Here is a 16,087-nt window from a genome sequence, read left to right as displayed (position 1 = left end):
TATCCAAAGCGACTTCCAATAAGTGCATTCATCCATTGAGGGTACAAACCCAGAACAGCGAGAATCATTCGAGTACATATAGCTCCTAATAAACCGGCCTACAAGTGCTATAAGTGCTACACAAGTACCCTTTTAATGATGTATTTCAAATGAATCACTATCACTTTTAAATGTCAGTATCAGTAGCTAAAAGACCCCACTATAAGCTACCTAATTTGGAAGTGTTTCTGCACGTCGCCAACACATATGGAAGACATCCATCAGTAGTTGTAGTGCATACATTTTAAATAAGCCAAACTACACAATTATATATGTGCTAAATAAGTACCTTTTTTAATGACAGATTTAGCAAAAATCTGACTGTCTTACAAGTATATTTTTACGATAAAGGCTCAAGTACATTCCTTATCACTGAAAGTGCCATAGTCATTTTAATTACTAAATCTCATTCAAGTGCTTTTTAATGCCAGTATCAGATAGTAGACCCTCTGTGAGTAGCCCATTAAACAGATTTTCTAAATGAATTTTCTGCAAGGCCACTACCAACCCCATGGAAGATGTATGTCAGCAGTTTTCCACATCTCCAATTGACTGCCTGAGGGACATGGAGGCCAGGGATAGTTCACCGTTGGGTCACTCTTTAATTGCACCTCAAAGGGTCTATAGCCCAGTGTACCTTCACTCTTTATTCTACATTCTAGGCCATCAGCTCTCTCTTTCTCCCCTAATCATTATTCCCCTCAAAGGAAGATGGACGTTCATGTGTCCTCCACAGACTGAATTTTAAACAGATTATTGAATTAAACATTGTAAAGCCTTTGTGGATTTTCCCCTTAAAGGAGTTCTGCTGAATCGGTGCAAATGGCCTTATTAACACCCAGTGGGGGGATTTATTAATCCATAAAGGTATTGAATTTATAAAAAGAATCGTTTTTTTCCATCTTTTTAATGTTACCTGACTACCAGTATTTGAGTTTTTTTTAAACTGTTCCTTTAATGGCAAATTTCACATCCATATTATGTGACACTTTTCTTTGTTTGGGCTGAGACACAACCATCTTAATAAATCCTTTACGTATACTGTAGGCCTATGTTATTTTCCCCCACACGATGCACAATGTTTATTCGCCCCAAATAATTGGTTGTGAAAACGCCTTCAGGCCAATATGTATATTCTAAATGTGAGCCGTGGGAGAAGGTAAACGGTGATGCTGCCCGGGGTTTAGCTTTAATTAGAAGATTTGCCAACACTCCGAGGCATGGAGAAGGACTGGAGGGATTTAATCATTTCAGAGCTCAGAGTTTTGAAATATGGGCTCGTCTCTCTGATGGCACAACACTGTCTGCAAACATAGTAGATCACCATATATTAATAAGAAGATATAGTAGATATAGATTAAATTTGACTATTAAGGTTGGTAGCCTCTTGATAGCAGTAATCTGTGTTGTTATCTAACATGTCTCACTTTTAGATAGCCCCTGAGCCTGCCAGTAAGTTAGTAAGTAAGTAAGTAAGTAAGTAAGTAAGTATAATTAAAGGTGGAGTCAGCGATTCTGGAGAAAGCTTGTTGTAAAACAATCCCCTTTTGTCAAAATCTGTGAATATCTCCTCATCATCCGCTACCTGTCCGTACTGTTTCTAAAATCTTATGTTGTTACTAGTGGTGGTGGGCCCCCTTTGTTAACATACTACACAATAAGTGATTTTGGCCCTGTTTCCACTTGGGATTATGATGTGATTTTGGTAATCCGATCAAAAGTGGCCAGCTCTCAGTCCGTGTGTTCACACTTGTCTGTCCACATGTGACTTCTTTGTCTACTTGTGATCATATTGCATTTTCTGACCCCGTTTCCACTTCTTCCACCTCTTCTGTTTCTTTTTGTGAGACCAAATTATCTCTAAAAAGTCCTGAAAAACAGCCCTGTATTCAGCTTGGTGACATTTCCATTTCAAAAGGGCTTTTTAAATAGTGTACTTTGGAAACATTTTCTCAATCCATAAAAAGAACAGATGATCCTGCGGTATATTAGAAAAGGTCACATTCAAACTGGTTATAAGCTGTCGGAAAACTGTAGAAAATTAAACAGTATGAAGTTGCACGAAATAGAAAAGTGTTTAGTTCTCAGACTCACTCAATAGTGCAACAGACAAATGGTGCAAGCACAATATTCAAATATTGGAATAACGTAGTTGAATAAAGTAATTAGGCCTATATGGTAGTGTTGGCCTACTGTAGGCCTATGTGTGTTTGTGTGCTCACATACAGTATGTGAAGCTGGGAATAATATACATTCAGATTTATACAGTTATTTACATATATATATTTATGTAGCTTGTATTGGACTATATGATATATATCTTACCTCTTTTACAATCAGTCGTGCATATTTTTTTAAATGTTTATTTTAATTTTAACAGTGCATAGTTTACGATCCCTGAAGTGCGTGTTCAGTTTGGTGCGGATATTTCCGACAGCCCGTGAAGGCATCACTCATTACAGCGCAGTACAGGGTGTCATGGCGCAGAGGAGGCCCAACACATCAACAGCGGCATCGAAAAACTTTCATTTCAGCTCGTTTTTCACGGTGTTAACGCGCTACACTTGTTAAATACTCAGCAAAAGACTGAAGATAAACTCTGGTAAGTTGACTCATGCTGAGTTTGGCTGATTTTAATGTCGTTAGCGAGGATAGACTGACAGTAGCTGTTACGTTTTATATATATAAAAAAAATAACGGTACGACGTGCTGCGTTTAAGCGTTACATAATTGTATAGTTTTGGGGGAAATAATCACGTTTAGATGGACTCTTGGCTATTAAAAACATTACTGAAATGGTCCTTATAATGGCATTTCGAAACGGAGTCGCTATGTTATGTGAAAAGTTGGTCACGCTAGCTAAACAGAAGTTGCTAAACAGTTAAACCATGCAGTGGTGTTTGTTGTTTATAGTGTATTAGCTTTAGAATTTTGATTTGTATTGTGGCATTACATATATGTGGTGAATTGAGTCCGTCGCGGTATTTGAGCTGTGATCTCGCAGCCACAGTTAAACAGTATCACATAGACCAACGTGTATAGGTCCATGGGATTTTGGTAAAAGATGAGTGACATTTTTCCGACCCCAAAGCAATTTTTGCACAGAGTCCTCACAATATAATGTATGGGTGTGACGTAGCTCATCAGTTGCATGGCCTGTTTGATGCAAATGTTTATTACAACTTCAAACTGCATTTCTTCATACATACAAGAATTTCAGGAATGCAAATGGTGGAGGAAAGAGCGTGTTGTTTGGGATTCAATGATCCCTAGCATGAGACTTAAAATGAAACATGAAAGCCCTGTGGGTGGCCCTGAAATATATTCTACCCTGCATTCTTAATATATAAACCATTTGCTACTTTAATAGACTTTAAATGTAGTCATGTAAAGTTTGTACTTGATCTGTATAGTTCAAGGACTTGGCCAAGAGAGCAGAACAAATATATTTTACTAAATTAAAAGTAGCAAAAACAACAGTATGACAATATTCCAACACAATTAAGTCGTTCATACAACATGCTTTTTTAATACATATGCACAGATACTATTTGATATTTTTTGGCTTGAATAAGGTTTTGAATGCATATGGCTTTAACTTATAGGTGGAGTCCATTTTTCCAGCACTTACCACTTAACTAAAAATGAGACACTGTGGTGGCATCAACATACCAGGAATACCTCCACTGCTGTCTCCTTATCTGTGTGTTGTTGCTGCTAGTAGCCTCATGCTGACCCTCCACTGGGGGGGGGGGGGGGGGGTGGGGGTGGAGATGAGATGACATATTGCCTTTTTATGGCCAGGCCTGGTTCACTCACTTAGTTCTGGCGCTTGATTTTTGCCCCAGGAACAACAGTAGAGAGGTCAGCTGTCTTAGTGTGGTTGTACGGCTGTAGTGCACACATCTGTGCACCTTTCTATAGCGCAGTGTGGGTCAAATTTTCGAGGATTTTGATGCCTGTATTAGGGCAGAAAAAATGCCTGCAAGGTTTCTATACTTCTTCTCATATGTTCATTCATTGGATATTCAAAGTGACCAGAGCTTGACACATGCAAAGTAAAAGATTAAATATGAATAGCCAAGTTTCATCAAGGCAACCCTGCACAGTGCACACAGTGGAGCTATTCTGCTGTTATCATGATGACTCCTACAGATGACAAAAATGCAAAATGGTTCTGAAGCATACTGTATGTAAATTGTCCCTAAGTTATTGAAGCTGTCACAGCGAGGGGCAACGCAAGCATTCAAAACACGAGATGGAGAACTGTAAATATTTTGATGTAAACTGAGCCTGTTGTTTATTCATCCTGTTAACATCCCCTCATTGAATTAAGTCAAGATGTCTTAGCTTCAGAAAAATCAGTCAGAGACTTGAACACACTTTAAATCCCTAGTTGCTTTTTGAATTAGTAGGAACGTGCATTAAAGGCCTTTGGGAGACTCTCTTCGGTATTTGGGGATGATCATTCCCCTCTCAAAATACACAGGTATCTCCTTACAGAGATTTGTTCTAAGGTTGTAATACAGTAAAGCCCCTCAGCCATTCATCCTGGCCAGAGAAAACATTCCACACCAGGGTTCAACAATGCAGCGGAGCTCTGAGAAGATTCAAACTGCTCTCTGAAGGGCAGATAGCCTACCTCTCTACACTACCCAGGAAAAACTCCTCTTTCTACCTAACTTCTGTTTAAGTGATTAAGTGATTGTCTAAGGGGATAATAGTGTTTCCTTACATAGACGTGACGTGACTAGATTTGACCTTTTACTTTACCTCAGTGATTTCTTACTCCCGCTGGACACTGTTAAACTTAAAAATGTGCTTTGAACCATTGCATCTGTTATTATGGCTGTTTGGCTTTTAGCAAATCTATCCGCCAATGATGTTGTAACTGCAAATAAAGTAATAATTATATTTTTTTAAGTAATAAACGCCATAGTAGTATGTAGTAGTAACTTGCCAAAAACGTATTATAAAAAAATACAATAATGTATTACCTTATTTGCAAAAAGTTATTACATCATTGGTTCAGAAATGTCCTTACATTATTGGCAAGTGAGTTGGTACGTTATCGGCTTTTATTACATGAATAACTGAAAAATGATTATGTTATTGGCAGAAGTTATTACAAAATGATTGGCTGCTACACTAAACATTAATACACAGAGCAAACAGCGCAGACTTCTCTACACACACTGTAGCTTTAATACTCAAACAGTCTCAGAAGAACTATTGAGCAACTCACAATCGGTGTGTTTACCAACGTGCTCTCTGAGAATAGCTGACAGCGATTTATAACTCTGTACGGAAGGTAGAGAGAGAGAGAGAGAGAGGGTGGGGAGCCGGTGGAAACAATCTCCCTGTTATGAGTGATGGGGAACAGAGGGAGCAGTGTTAGAGCCAGTATACTGTATGACCCTCACAAGCCTTGATATATGGGTGAAAGAGTCCCACGCCCACCCCTGGCACCTTTCAACACGTAGCACTACACTGTTAGCCCGTCCGTCTCTGCAGTTTACATCACGAGCTGCAGTTATATTCAGTACGAAAACACTCAGAGAAATGCAATGTTGTTTTGTTAGTCAGAGGACTTAAGTGTCATCAGTGGGCTGGGCTTAAAGTCTTGAGGATGAGTGATGTATGTCGAGATTCTATTTCTTAAAATGAGCTAATGACAGGGTATATATACCGTGTTACTGGGAACCGTGTTACTAGAAGGATCTGTGAAGACAGACGAATGCTCTGAACTACTGTAAATAGAAATTATATGATTACTTTGACTGACTAAAAGAAAACTGACTCAGAGTCAAAACATCCAAGAAGAGAGTCTACAGATATGAAATGTTGTGACCGTACATAGGCATAGTGCTGGTTTAAGCTAAATGCTATTGCAGAATGCTAATATGCTAGAAATTACAATGTTAGCAACATGCAGGTCAAATGTCGACTATTGTTACCATCTGAATTGAGCCTGTTAGCATGCTAATGTTTGCTAATTAAAGCCAAAAATAGAAAGTACATGTTTGTGTTTCTGATATTGTGCAGCCCTGGCAGGCAGGCGCTAATGGGAATGTCATTCGTTTTGGTCATAAATATAATTAGGCTATAGCACAAACTGCATTATGACTTGACTTGATCAATCGAACTTCCTCTCTTTAACTCGCTTCCTTAACGTATGCTGCACGCAATACCGGCATGCGCTTGCAAAGATCTTTAATAAAACACTACCACTTTTGTCCGACGGGGGCGCTAGAATCAACAAAAAACTGAAAGTTCCTCGTAGCTACTTTAAATGTATCATTCATTTTGAGGTGTGGATTCAGAGTATGTTTTTGACACTTGAGCTGTCCCTCTTCCTGTTATCCTGCCTTGCTTCAAAGCTGGCCTGTGGTGCTATAGTGCTACGGTTAGCTGATTTCACTATATTATGACTGGAAGCTCTGTATTTAGTTCTGCTGCTCTGATGATGGCGCTGACGACTCGGAGTCCCGGGCTCAGCTGGCTCCACTCTCAAATACACCACTTTCCTTACGCTCCCCTGACCACAGAGACATACCAGTGTGTGTGTGTGTGTGTGTGTGTGTGTGTCTGTGTCTGTGTGTGTGTGTAAGGGGTTTGTACTCTCCACACAGCCCACGGCATGTGAGGTGTTCTCCCCAAATCTCTCTCCCCCTCCTCCCCCCCTCACTCATGCCTGGAAATGGACACTGCTGGTGTATTAATAGCCCCCCGAGCACAAGCACAGCTCTCTTTCTTAAAACACGGTGTAAGTAGCCCCCGGTCATATCTGCTAAAGTCACGCTGAGCTACGCACGTCATATATTCTAGACGCGCTGAATTTTTGCTTGTGAAACCTACCCGGAGGAGCTTTTCAGGTAGGGGAAAGAACAGTTTATCTATCATTTGAAAATGTGGGCCCGGTTTGGATGAGTGGCCCGGTTACATGTTTGGTTGTATTAGTTTCTAGAATAACCACGACTTGGCAGTGGAATCAACAGACGGATATTCAAAAGGGTTGTGTTTGCTTTTAGGTGTTTGAACGTGGGGACTGATGTTTGAATAAGTTAAATTCCTTTTGCTTCTGCTCTCTTGTCTGATCTTTTTGTGAGATTTTGAACGCTAAAACTTTTTTTGAACGTCGTCATGGCCATTACTTTTTTTCCTCCACCATGACAGATCACAGTGTATTGCTTCATGTTTGACAATGAAACACATGCGATAAGAGCTGCCACATTTAAGACGGTTAAAATAGAAAATAAGGCGGCAACCTCTTTGATTAATGACAAACATTTAATCATTTTAAAGAAAATTTCAAGGAAAAAAAATCACCTAGTTTCTCGATTATGAGAGGATTTGCTGCATTTTTGTTATGAAGTTGTTTTTAATGGATTTTCTTTTTTGTAAACTGAATATCATTTGAGTTTTAGACTGTTGCTCTGTCAAAACAAGACATATGAAGATGTATATTTTGGACTTTACAAAACAGTGCTTGGTATAATAATAGAACATAATTCTGCAATTTTCGTTTGCTGCAGTCCTACATACGTAATATTGTGCTGATATGTCTCTTGTGTATGTTTTTGTTTCAGATGATAACAGCATTCTGAGGACAACCCCCTTGACACTCAGACACCAATAGAGAAGATGGAGACTACAGAGAAGCCAGTGTTACAGACCCAGCCGTCCACCTTGCCTTTCTTTGACACTGCCCACGCCTTCAACCTTCTGCGGGGGATTCACGAACTCCGGGCCGAGCGCAAGTTTTTTGACGTTACATTATGTGCCGAGGGCAGCGAGTTCCACTGCCACCGCACGGTTCTGGCCGCTGCCAGCACCTACTTCCGGGCCATGTTCGCGGGCACTTTGCGTGAGAGCGCCATGGACCGAGTGGTTCTCCACGAGGTTTCAGCCGAGCTTTTGGGTCTTCTGGTGGACTTCTGCTACACGGGACGGGTCACGGTCACTCAGGACAATGTGGACGTCCTGCTCAAAACGGCCGATTTATTTCAGTTCCCCTCGGTCAAAGAGGCCTGCTGCGCTTTTCTGGAACAGCGACTAGATGTTACGAATTGTTTGGAGATCCAGGATTTTGCGGAGGCTTTCGCTTGCCGTGAGCTAGCTACCAGCGCTCGGCGATTTTCCCTAAAGAACATAATGGAGCTGGCTAAGGGGACGGACTTTGAAAAGTTGCCGTGTAAGCGCCTACTGGAGTTTATGTCGGAAGACGAGCTTTGCGTGGACAAGGAGGAGAAGGTTTATCAAATCGCGGTGCGTTGGGTAAAAGCCGATCTACAGAGGAGACTGCACTACTGGCCTGAGCTCCTGCAGCAGGTCCGCCTACCGTTCGTCAGGAGGTTTTTCCTGTTGGCTCACGTGGAGAGTGACCCGCTGGTTTACCTGTCGCCCACCTGTCTACGCATGGTCAACGAAGCCCGGAGGTAATTCGATATCATTTTTTTAAAATATGCAAGAAATTATAGTATAGTATTTTATATGAATATTTAATGCATTGTTTTTGTAGGATAAGTAAAAAGATATATTTGGATGAGTTTAAAAACAAAAGTCAAATAATATTAATAATGATATTAATAATAAAAATAATCATGACTTCATGTAATCCCAATCATCAAGAATTCATCATACATGTATCCACCACGTTATACTTTCTATTTTGTGTCATATCACTAATTTCTGTACGACCCTTTCTGTTTTTTTCTTTCACGTGTTCTATATCAATTTCAAATCGACCAATCAGCTTCCAGTCCTTTGAGTACGACCGCCACGACCGGCCGTGCCACCGCATGCGCCCACGTCCCTCCACGGGCCTGGCAGAGATCCTGGTGGTGGTGGGGGGGTGTGACCAGGACTGTGACGAGCTGGTGACCGTCGACTGCTACAACCCCCAGACGGGACAGTGGAGGTACCTGGCCGAGTTCCCCGACCACCTGGGAGGAGGCTACAGCATCGCCGCACTGGGGAACGATATGTATGTCTCAGGTAAGTTGTTTATACCTATGTGGCGTTTTTAAATGTCTATGGATTTTTTTTCTCCCGAAGATGATTATAAATGGCCTGTAACAGCAAACGAGACCATCAGGGCTTACAATACTATTTTTATATAGTAAATATTAATGCCTTTGCAGTGCACGGGTAGCATGTCCTACAGCATAGCATCCTTAGGGAACAATATGTACTGTATGTCCCGGGTAAGATTCACATTCAGACTCCCCCAAATGGGCATTCTATTTGAAGTCTTACATTAGCCATACATTCATCATAACAGAGTCAACAAACAATAACATGAAAGGAAACCTATTAAGGGCATGGGGACAGAAGGAAGTGTGGAAGAACATTTTCAAATCATTAAATAAGAATAAATAATGAACAGTCATTTAGACCTCCTATTAGGAACTTTTACATTTTAATGAAACAGTACAAATGTTTCCTCTGCTGATTTATAAACGACCACCTGTAACAGCAAACCAGACCATTAGTGAAAACAACCCTATATTTATAAGGTTATCATTAATGACTTTGCAAGGTTCCGATTTCCCAGGAACGGAAGAAAAATGTATGGCAGGCAGACCAGAACATCCTGTGTTTCCTGAAAAGTACTAAATCAAGTTAACTTTGCTTCACTATCGTCATAGTACCATTATTAATCTTTCATCATAGTCACATATAAATACATTTACCTCATTGCGATGCATCTGCCGCCTCTTTATGTATCTCTTTCACTCGCTTCCTAAACAAAAGCACACACCGCTGCCACACGCTAGCTAAGCTCTCTAGGATAGCAGGCACTTGTGTCAAAAAACACTTTTGTTCAAAGGAGGTCCTAGAATCATTCAAAACCGAAAGCTCCTCATAGCTACTTTAATGTCTTTCTCTTCACACCTTGTCTAAGAGGGCAATGGTTGGCAAATATTTCAAATATTGCATTTAATCTCTAATATCCACAGAGAACATTGAATCCACAAAATGAGCAGAGTAAACCATGTCAAACTAAAAGTCCTAGTGTTCTACTAGATTCTTGTGTGCACAGCTAGAGTTGAGTTTTTATCACTGAAGGAAGGCCCACAGACGGTGTGCCCTGGTTAGAGTGGCTGTGTGTGTATATTAGATTCACTGTAGTGTGAAAGCTGCAGTCAGTAGATTTCCATTCCCGCTCTTATGAAATGGCTGTCGGGCTTATAAATAAACTGCCGGCTCACTGGCTACTGGCTACAGGCTGCTTAGTGGGAACTGTGAACAAGGCAGGACATGGTGTGCTGCCAGGACATCAGTAGCACTATCATCATCATCTTCATCATCATCATCATCATCAACATCATCATCATTTTCTTCCTCATCTTGGTGACCAGCAGACTGTCCTATCGTTTAGAATTTATTTTTATTTATTTTTATTGAGTTTCCATTGTACAAACATTTATTCTACCTTACAGGTTTTAACATGACCCCCCAATTTACTGATATCTCCTTTGTAGCAAGATCCATAATCGTATGATATTGTCAAACATATGTGGTACCAATGGCTAAATAAGGATTTTCACAGAAAAAAATAAAAAATATAAGCATTAGGTCCTATCCTTTAGAAATGAATGTTTACCTTGAAATCATCCCTAGACCCATAACTCAGAGCGTACAGTATGTCTCCTGCAAACAACACATGTAGCCGCTCACTCACTCCTTCAATGACAGAAATAACAGCAGCCTGCCATTGCGTAATGTTGATGCTGGGCAGTTAGTGTTGAGAACTTCAGATACAATTTCATTAGGATAAGTTTTGAGATTTGTGACCATTATTTATATATATGTTTCTTGCCTGGGCGAATGTAATAAGGGTATACTGGGTTTTAAAAGGGCAAATGAGTCATTTGAAATATTGAATCAGTGCAGTTCAACAGTGCAGTTCTAGAACGTCTGTAAATACCCTCATGACAGAATGTTCTTTACTCACAAACTGAGCTGCTGTAAAAACAGGGAGTGAATCTGGATCCTAAAAGACTGTTAAAGAATCTGAGAAAGTAGTACATTCTACATTTTCTTTTTCTATTGATGCCCAAATGTCCATCTCTTTGTTGAATATAACTTTGTTTGCGAGTAGGAACATTATCAACTACATTTTTTTTCAGTATGCTCCTTAAGAAAGGAGTATACACTGACATTACACCTGTATTGTTCTGAGTAATAATTTATATTTTTTTAAATTTAGACTATGGATATTGCTTTATCATTTTGCAGATTTTTGTTGTCTAAATTAAATAATTTAATTCCAGCCTAATAATAGCGATAACGATACATATACATATTGGGATAATATCCATATTAATATTGTGATTGATCAATTGATCACCTTACCCTAATGTCCATTCCCTCTGCTTTGGAATATGTCAAACATTTAATTTTTCGAGTTTCTTAAAAAGCATCAGCGTTTTAAATCCATACATAATCCATCTGAATTGCTCATACGACACCTTTTTCCATCTTCCAGGCGGCTCCGACGGCTCGCGGCTCTACGACTGCGTGTGGCGCTACAAGTCCAGTGTGAACGAGTGGACGGAGGTTTCTCCCATGCTGAAGCCCCGAGAGTACCACAGCACCTGCGTCTTAAAGGGCCAGCTGTACGTCATCGCCTCCGACAGCACGGAGCGCTACGACCAGGTTCTAGACTGCTGGGAGGCCTTACCCGCCATGATGCTCGCCATGGATAACTGCTCCACCACCACCTGCAGCGGACGCCTCTACGCCATCGGCTCTCTGACGGGGGAAGACACCATGGCCATACAGAGCTACGACCCCGACACCAACCGCTGGAACATGGTCAGCTGTGGACAGATGCCGCCCTGGTCCTTCACACCCAAAACCGTCACGCTCAAAAGCCAGATCTACTTCATCAGGTGGGTGACGTTTTTTGGGAACACAAACAGACAACGGAAAAAGTGAACACACAAACAAAAGACAAGATAAAATAAACGACTAACATGGCGTACTCTACTTAACAGGTTTTAAAGACAGCAAAACATTTAAAAGTCAAAAGGGTGTCATGAAGGTCACTTCAGCGCTGCTTTATAGTCCAGGAAAGGCTGCCATATCTGTTCAAAATGTCCTGCTTTCCCTAAGATCTAAATTCAATGTGTGTTTCTTTATTTAGAATGTGGGAGGACTAGCTCCCATCGTACTCCAAGACACTCATTGATTTTCTTTAAGAACAGTTGTACAGAACACTAATGGTAGTAACCATGTACATTTAGTCTAGCACTGACATTTTGAGGTCCTTGTTCTTAACCCAATTAGGATTTTTAATTCAGGACTTTTGCTTTAACAGGAGTATTTTTTCATCATAGCATTGGTAGGCTACTTTGCTCTGAAAACGGCTATACAACTAATAAAGGCATTCAGAAATGATCAACTAGTTAAACAACCATTCTGTTTTTCTACCACATGAGTGCGCCATTGTACATCAGCTTCTTGATTTCCTTCTGTGAAATATTACAAAAGAATGTTACACTTAAAGAGAATGACTAAATTCCTTTTCAAATTTAGTCATGTAATACAGTTGACAGTCCAAAGAACAAAGGTCAATTAAATTACAATCAATGTCTATATCTTTTTTTAAAGCATCAAAATGGGACAAACTTACATCTTTCCACATTTATTTGTTACATAGGATGTTAATAAGGTTGGTTAGAGAAGCTTACATGTATAATACCGGATATTTAGAATACAATTGATACAAACACATATATTCGTAGCTGATGATTGTTGACTTGACCCTAATGTGTTTTCATTCATAGGGACGACTCAGCTGAAGTTGACTCGTATAACCCTCAGAAGAACGAGTGGGACAAAATCAGTCCCATGACCCAGGTTTGTATTTCACGTCCCACTCTTTTCTGAATACAGTGAAGGTGATGAATAGACATATTGAATTGTCCCATCCTTTCAAGCATAGGTGAAAGTGAAATTTAAATTGATAACTGCTTAATGATAATTAAATTAACCTGTTGGCTCCAGAAGACAAGTAAAAGATTATCAGATGAGTCCAAAATAGAGCTAAATGAATCCATAAATGAAGTGTTAATACCTGTATCATGTATTTGGAATTTGCTTACACATTTTGAATCCCTACATACAATATAGTCTCACCTTTGACATCCTTTTATAATATCTATGTATGTATCACATCACAAACCACACTTCTTAATCTAATTCCTTCTCTCCATCCCAGGTCCATGTTGGAGGCAGTGTGGCGGTGCTCGGCGGTAAACTCTTTGTGTCCGGGGGTTACGACAACACGTTTGAACTGTCCGACGTGGTGGAAGCGTACGACCCTAGCACGCGCTCCTGGTCCCTGGCCGGCCGCTTACCTCAGCCCACCTTCTGGCACGGCAGCGTCAGCATATTCAGACAGTTCATGCCCCAAGTCTCCAGCGCCTTCGAACCCCCCGTCGACATACCCGATTCCAACGCCATTCACTTACACAGGCACCACCTCCGGCAACAAGCGCTCCACAACCTCAACAACAATCTCAACCAGATCCCGGATGTGAACGCAGCATGAGGGAGGACTGAGTATTTTTTTGGACCTTTTTATATATATATATATATTGTTTTTTTAGTTTCTATTATGAGTAGTTTTTACCTCGTCACAATGCTGGAGCTGTTTGAAAGGAAAGGAGAGAAGACGGAGCAAAAATAAGTCTGGGACCTGATAATTAACTGTACTGCCCAAATGTCACACAGACAATCACTGAAAAAAGCCTGGTGTTTCTTGGCTGTGCTTGGTGTCAATGCGTGGAAGACAGTCCCGGACGGATGCTGTCAAAAAATGAATAATAATAATTAAGGGGAGCGGTTGTTTTTATGCTCTGAATTGAAGGAGGGAAAGTTAACCAAACTGTAAAAGAAAATGTTTTTTTTTTTTTTTTTAGAAATGGTTTATCACTTGTAGTCGGAGTGAAGTAACAGTTTTCAAAAGGCGTGAGGTAAGATGTCATAAGGCATTCCTAGTTTTCCCCCTGGTTCGTTAACATAAAAGGTGATAGGTATAAAAATAGAGCTAGAGATTAAAGTAAATTTAAAAAATGACTAATTTCTCACAGCTTAAAGTGGTTGTGAATCGTGGCAGTTTCATCCTCATCCTAGACTTTTATTTCTCTTGTTAAACCCAATTATACTCTTTGATGACACTTTCGACAAAAGTGTAAATGTCACCTAAGTAGGTATTCTAGTGCAGCGTCTTTGCCTCATGTGTCAACCTGTGATGGGCTTATTACTGTCTCATGAAACCAATGAGCTTAAAAAGGTTAAAGAATACACACTGGTGTGCTGGGTGTATTTTCCCTCCACTGGCCACAAGAGGGAACCAAAAGCCTATTCCACGCTAAAAAAGGGTGACATTTAGGATTCATGCTTGTTTCAACACGGTGTAGTTTGGTGTTACAAGACTATCATGATGAGAAATAACTGGTCAACTTTCCCTCACCTTCAAAAAAGAGCAGCTCACAGTCCCCAACTTTTCCATGTGTCTCTGTGTAGAAGTGAATTACTGTGGATTTCTTTCAAATCTACACATTACATTTAAATGTGTAATGCTGGCTGTCAACAAATCCAAAACTTCTACCAAACTGTCAGTGTTGGAGGTTTTTTTATACCCATGTTTGGGTAATGTAGACAAGGAAGAATGCGTTAATTCCAGATTTCTGGTTCTGATGTATCCATTTGGTCCTTAGAAAAAATTGTCCACCGATATTTTAAATTTTACACCCAGATCAAGCGCCAAATGCATGGCTAGAAACAATCAACCTGAAATAATCTGTTTACATTCCCAAAATGTTGAGATCACTATTGATTTCCCGCGTTAAACAGACATATGAGTAATATATATATATAGTACTGTATATCTGGATGGTTGGATATGACGTTTACTTCTTATTCTTCACAGTTGATACTCTATTGAATCAGAATAAGGTTTATTGCCAAATAAGTTTACACATACGAGGAATTTCCCTTGGTCTGTTGGTGAACATGAAGACAGTGAGAAAAAGCAAGTCAAGAACAGTGAGTGAGTGATTATTAGCATCTCCTTATGACCCTTAAACTAGGCTACATCAGCCTTTTATAACCTCCAGTGAAATTGTGCATGAAGAATCGACTTAAAATATTGTATTTACGGATGTTTTTGTGTGTTTTGTATTGTTTTATTTATGGATATATTTGTGCTGTGGTTGCTATGCTGATGTGTTGATGGGTCCCCAGCAACAACTGGAAGTTCATAACAATCTCAACTTGTTCTAAATGTAAAACTAGTGTTTTCTCTAGTGGTGACATAGTGTGTTTTATGGTAATGTTGACGCATCATTTTTTTTCATAGTTTTCATACAAGTGTGTGATGTTGAATCAGTTTTGTAAATATAGTATCCTCTCTTAGCCTTATGTACTGTGTCTCTTATAATGTTTACAGTGCGATAACCATACAATGAAACTGCAGGCAGGTCTGAGAGTTTATTCTGCAAAGTCACATTTGATGATGAGCTGTTAGCAAACGAGTGGACAGTAGTTTCAGTCGAGAGTGAAAAGACAAAAGTGCATGATTTTTATTTTTTTTTTAAGAGTAAGCTAATTCATTCGGTTATAAAGCTGTATATTTTAACATTAAATCAACTTGTTGTGTCTTAATTCCAACTAAGTCTGATGTCTGTTCAGTTACAACCTGTATTTACTGTGGACATTGTGAATTAAATGGCCCAAATGAATTTGATTTGAAACATTTAAAGCTGCCCTGTCAACAAACAAAACTTACATTCAGTGATTCTCACAGTCCCACTGTGTATCATTTACTAGTGATTCTCCTACTACCTAGTCTAGCTGCAATAGGCACGTTGATAGGAGGCTTCATGTATTAAGCAAAATAAATATATTTTCACATTCAAGCAGCCTTCACAATCATGCAGTTCACGTTCACTCACTGTGTTAACTACATAAAGCATGATCATTACTTGGCCTTCTCTTGCATGACTAAGTATCAATTTTCTAATCACAGGAT

The 16,087-nt window shown here is 39.8% G+C and overlaps 1 protein-coding gene across 1 annotated transcript; it reads left to right on the top strand.

Annotated features, from left to right (window-relative positions):
• The first annotated feature begins 2,516 nt into the window (after positions 1 to 2,516).
• On the top strand, positions 2,517 to 15,955 carry klhl21 (kelch-like family member 21). Its single transcript, XM_080031273.1, has 6 exons — positions 2,517 to 2,641; positions 7,629 to 8,477; positions 8,795 to 9,036; positions 11,534 to 11,939; positions 12,837 to 12,909; positions 13,271 to 15,955. Exons 2-6 carry the CDS (start codon positions 7,684 to 7,686, stop codon positions 13,601 to 13,603), a joined length of 1,848 nt encoding a protein of 615 aa, XP_079887399.1. The 5' UTR covers positions 2,517 to 2,641; positions 7,629 to 7,683; the 3' UTR covers positions 13,604 to 15,955.
• The last annotated feature ends 132 nt before the right edge of the window (positions 15,956 to 16,087 follow it).

Source organism: Ammodytes marinus, assembly GCF_949987685.1.
Source record: "Ammodytes marinus genome assembly, chromosome: 7".
NCBI classification, from domain to species: domain Eukaryota; kingdom Metazoa; phylum Chordata; class Actinopteri; order Uranoscopiformes; family Ammodytidae; genus Ammodytes; species Ammodytes marinus.
This window is presented reverse-complemented; position numbering and strand designations above follow the sequence as displayed.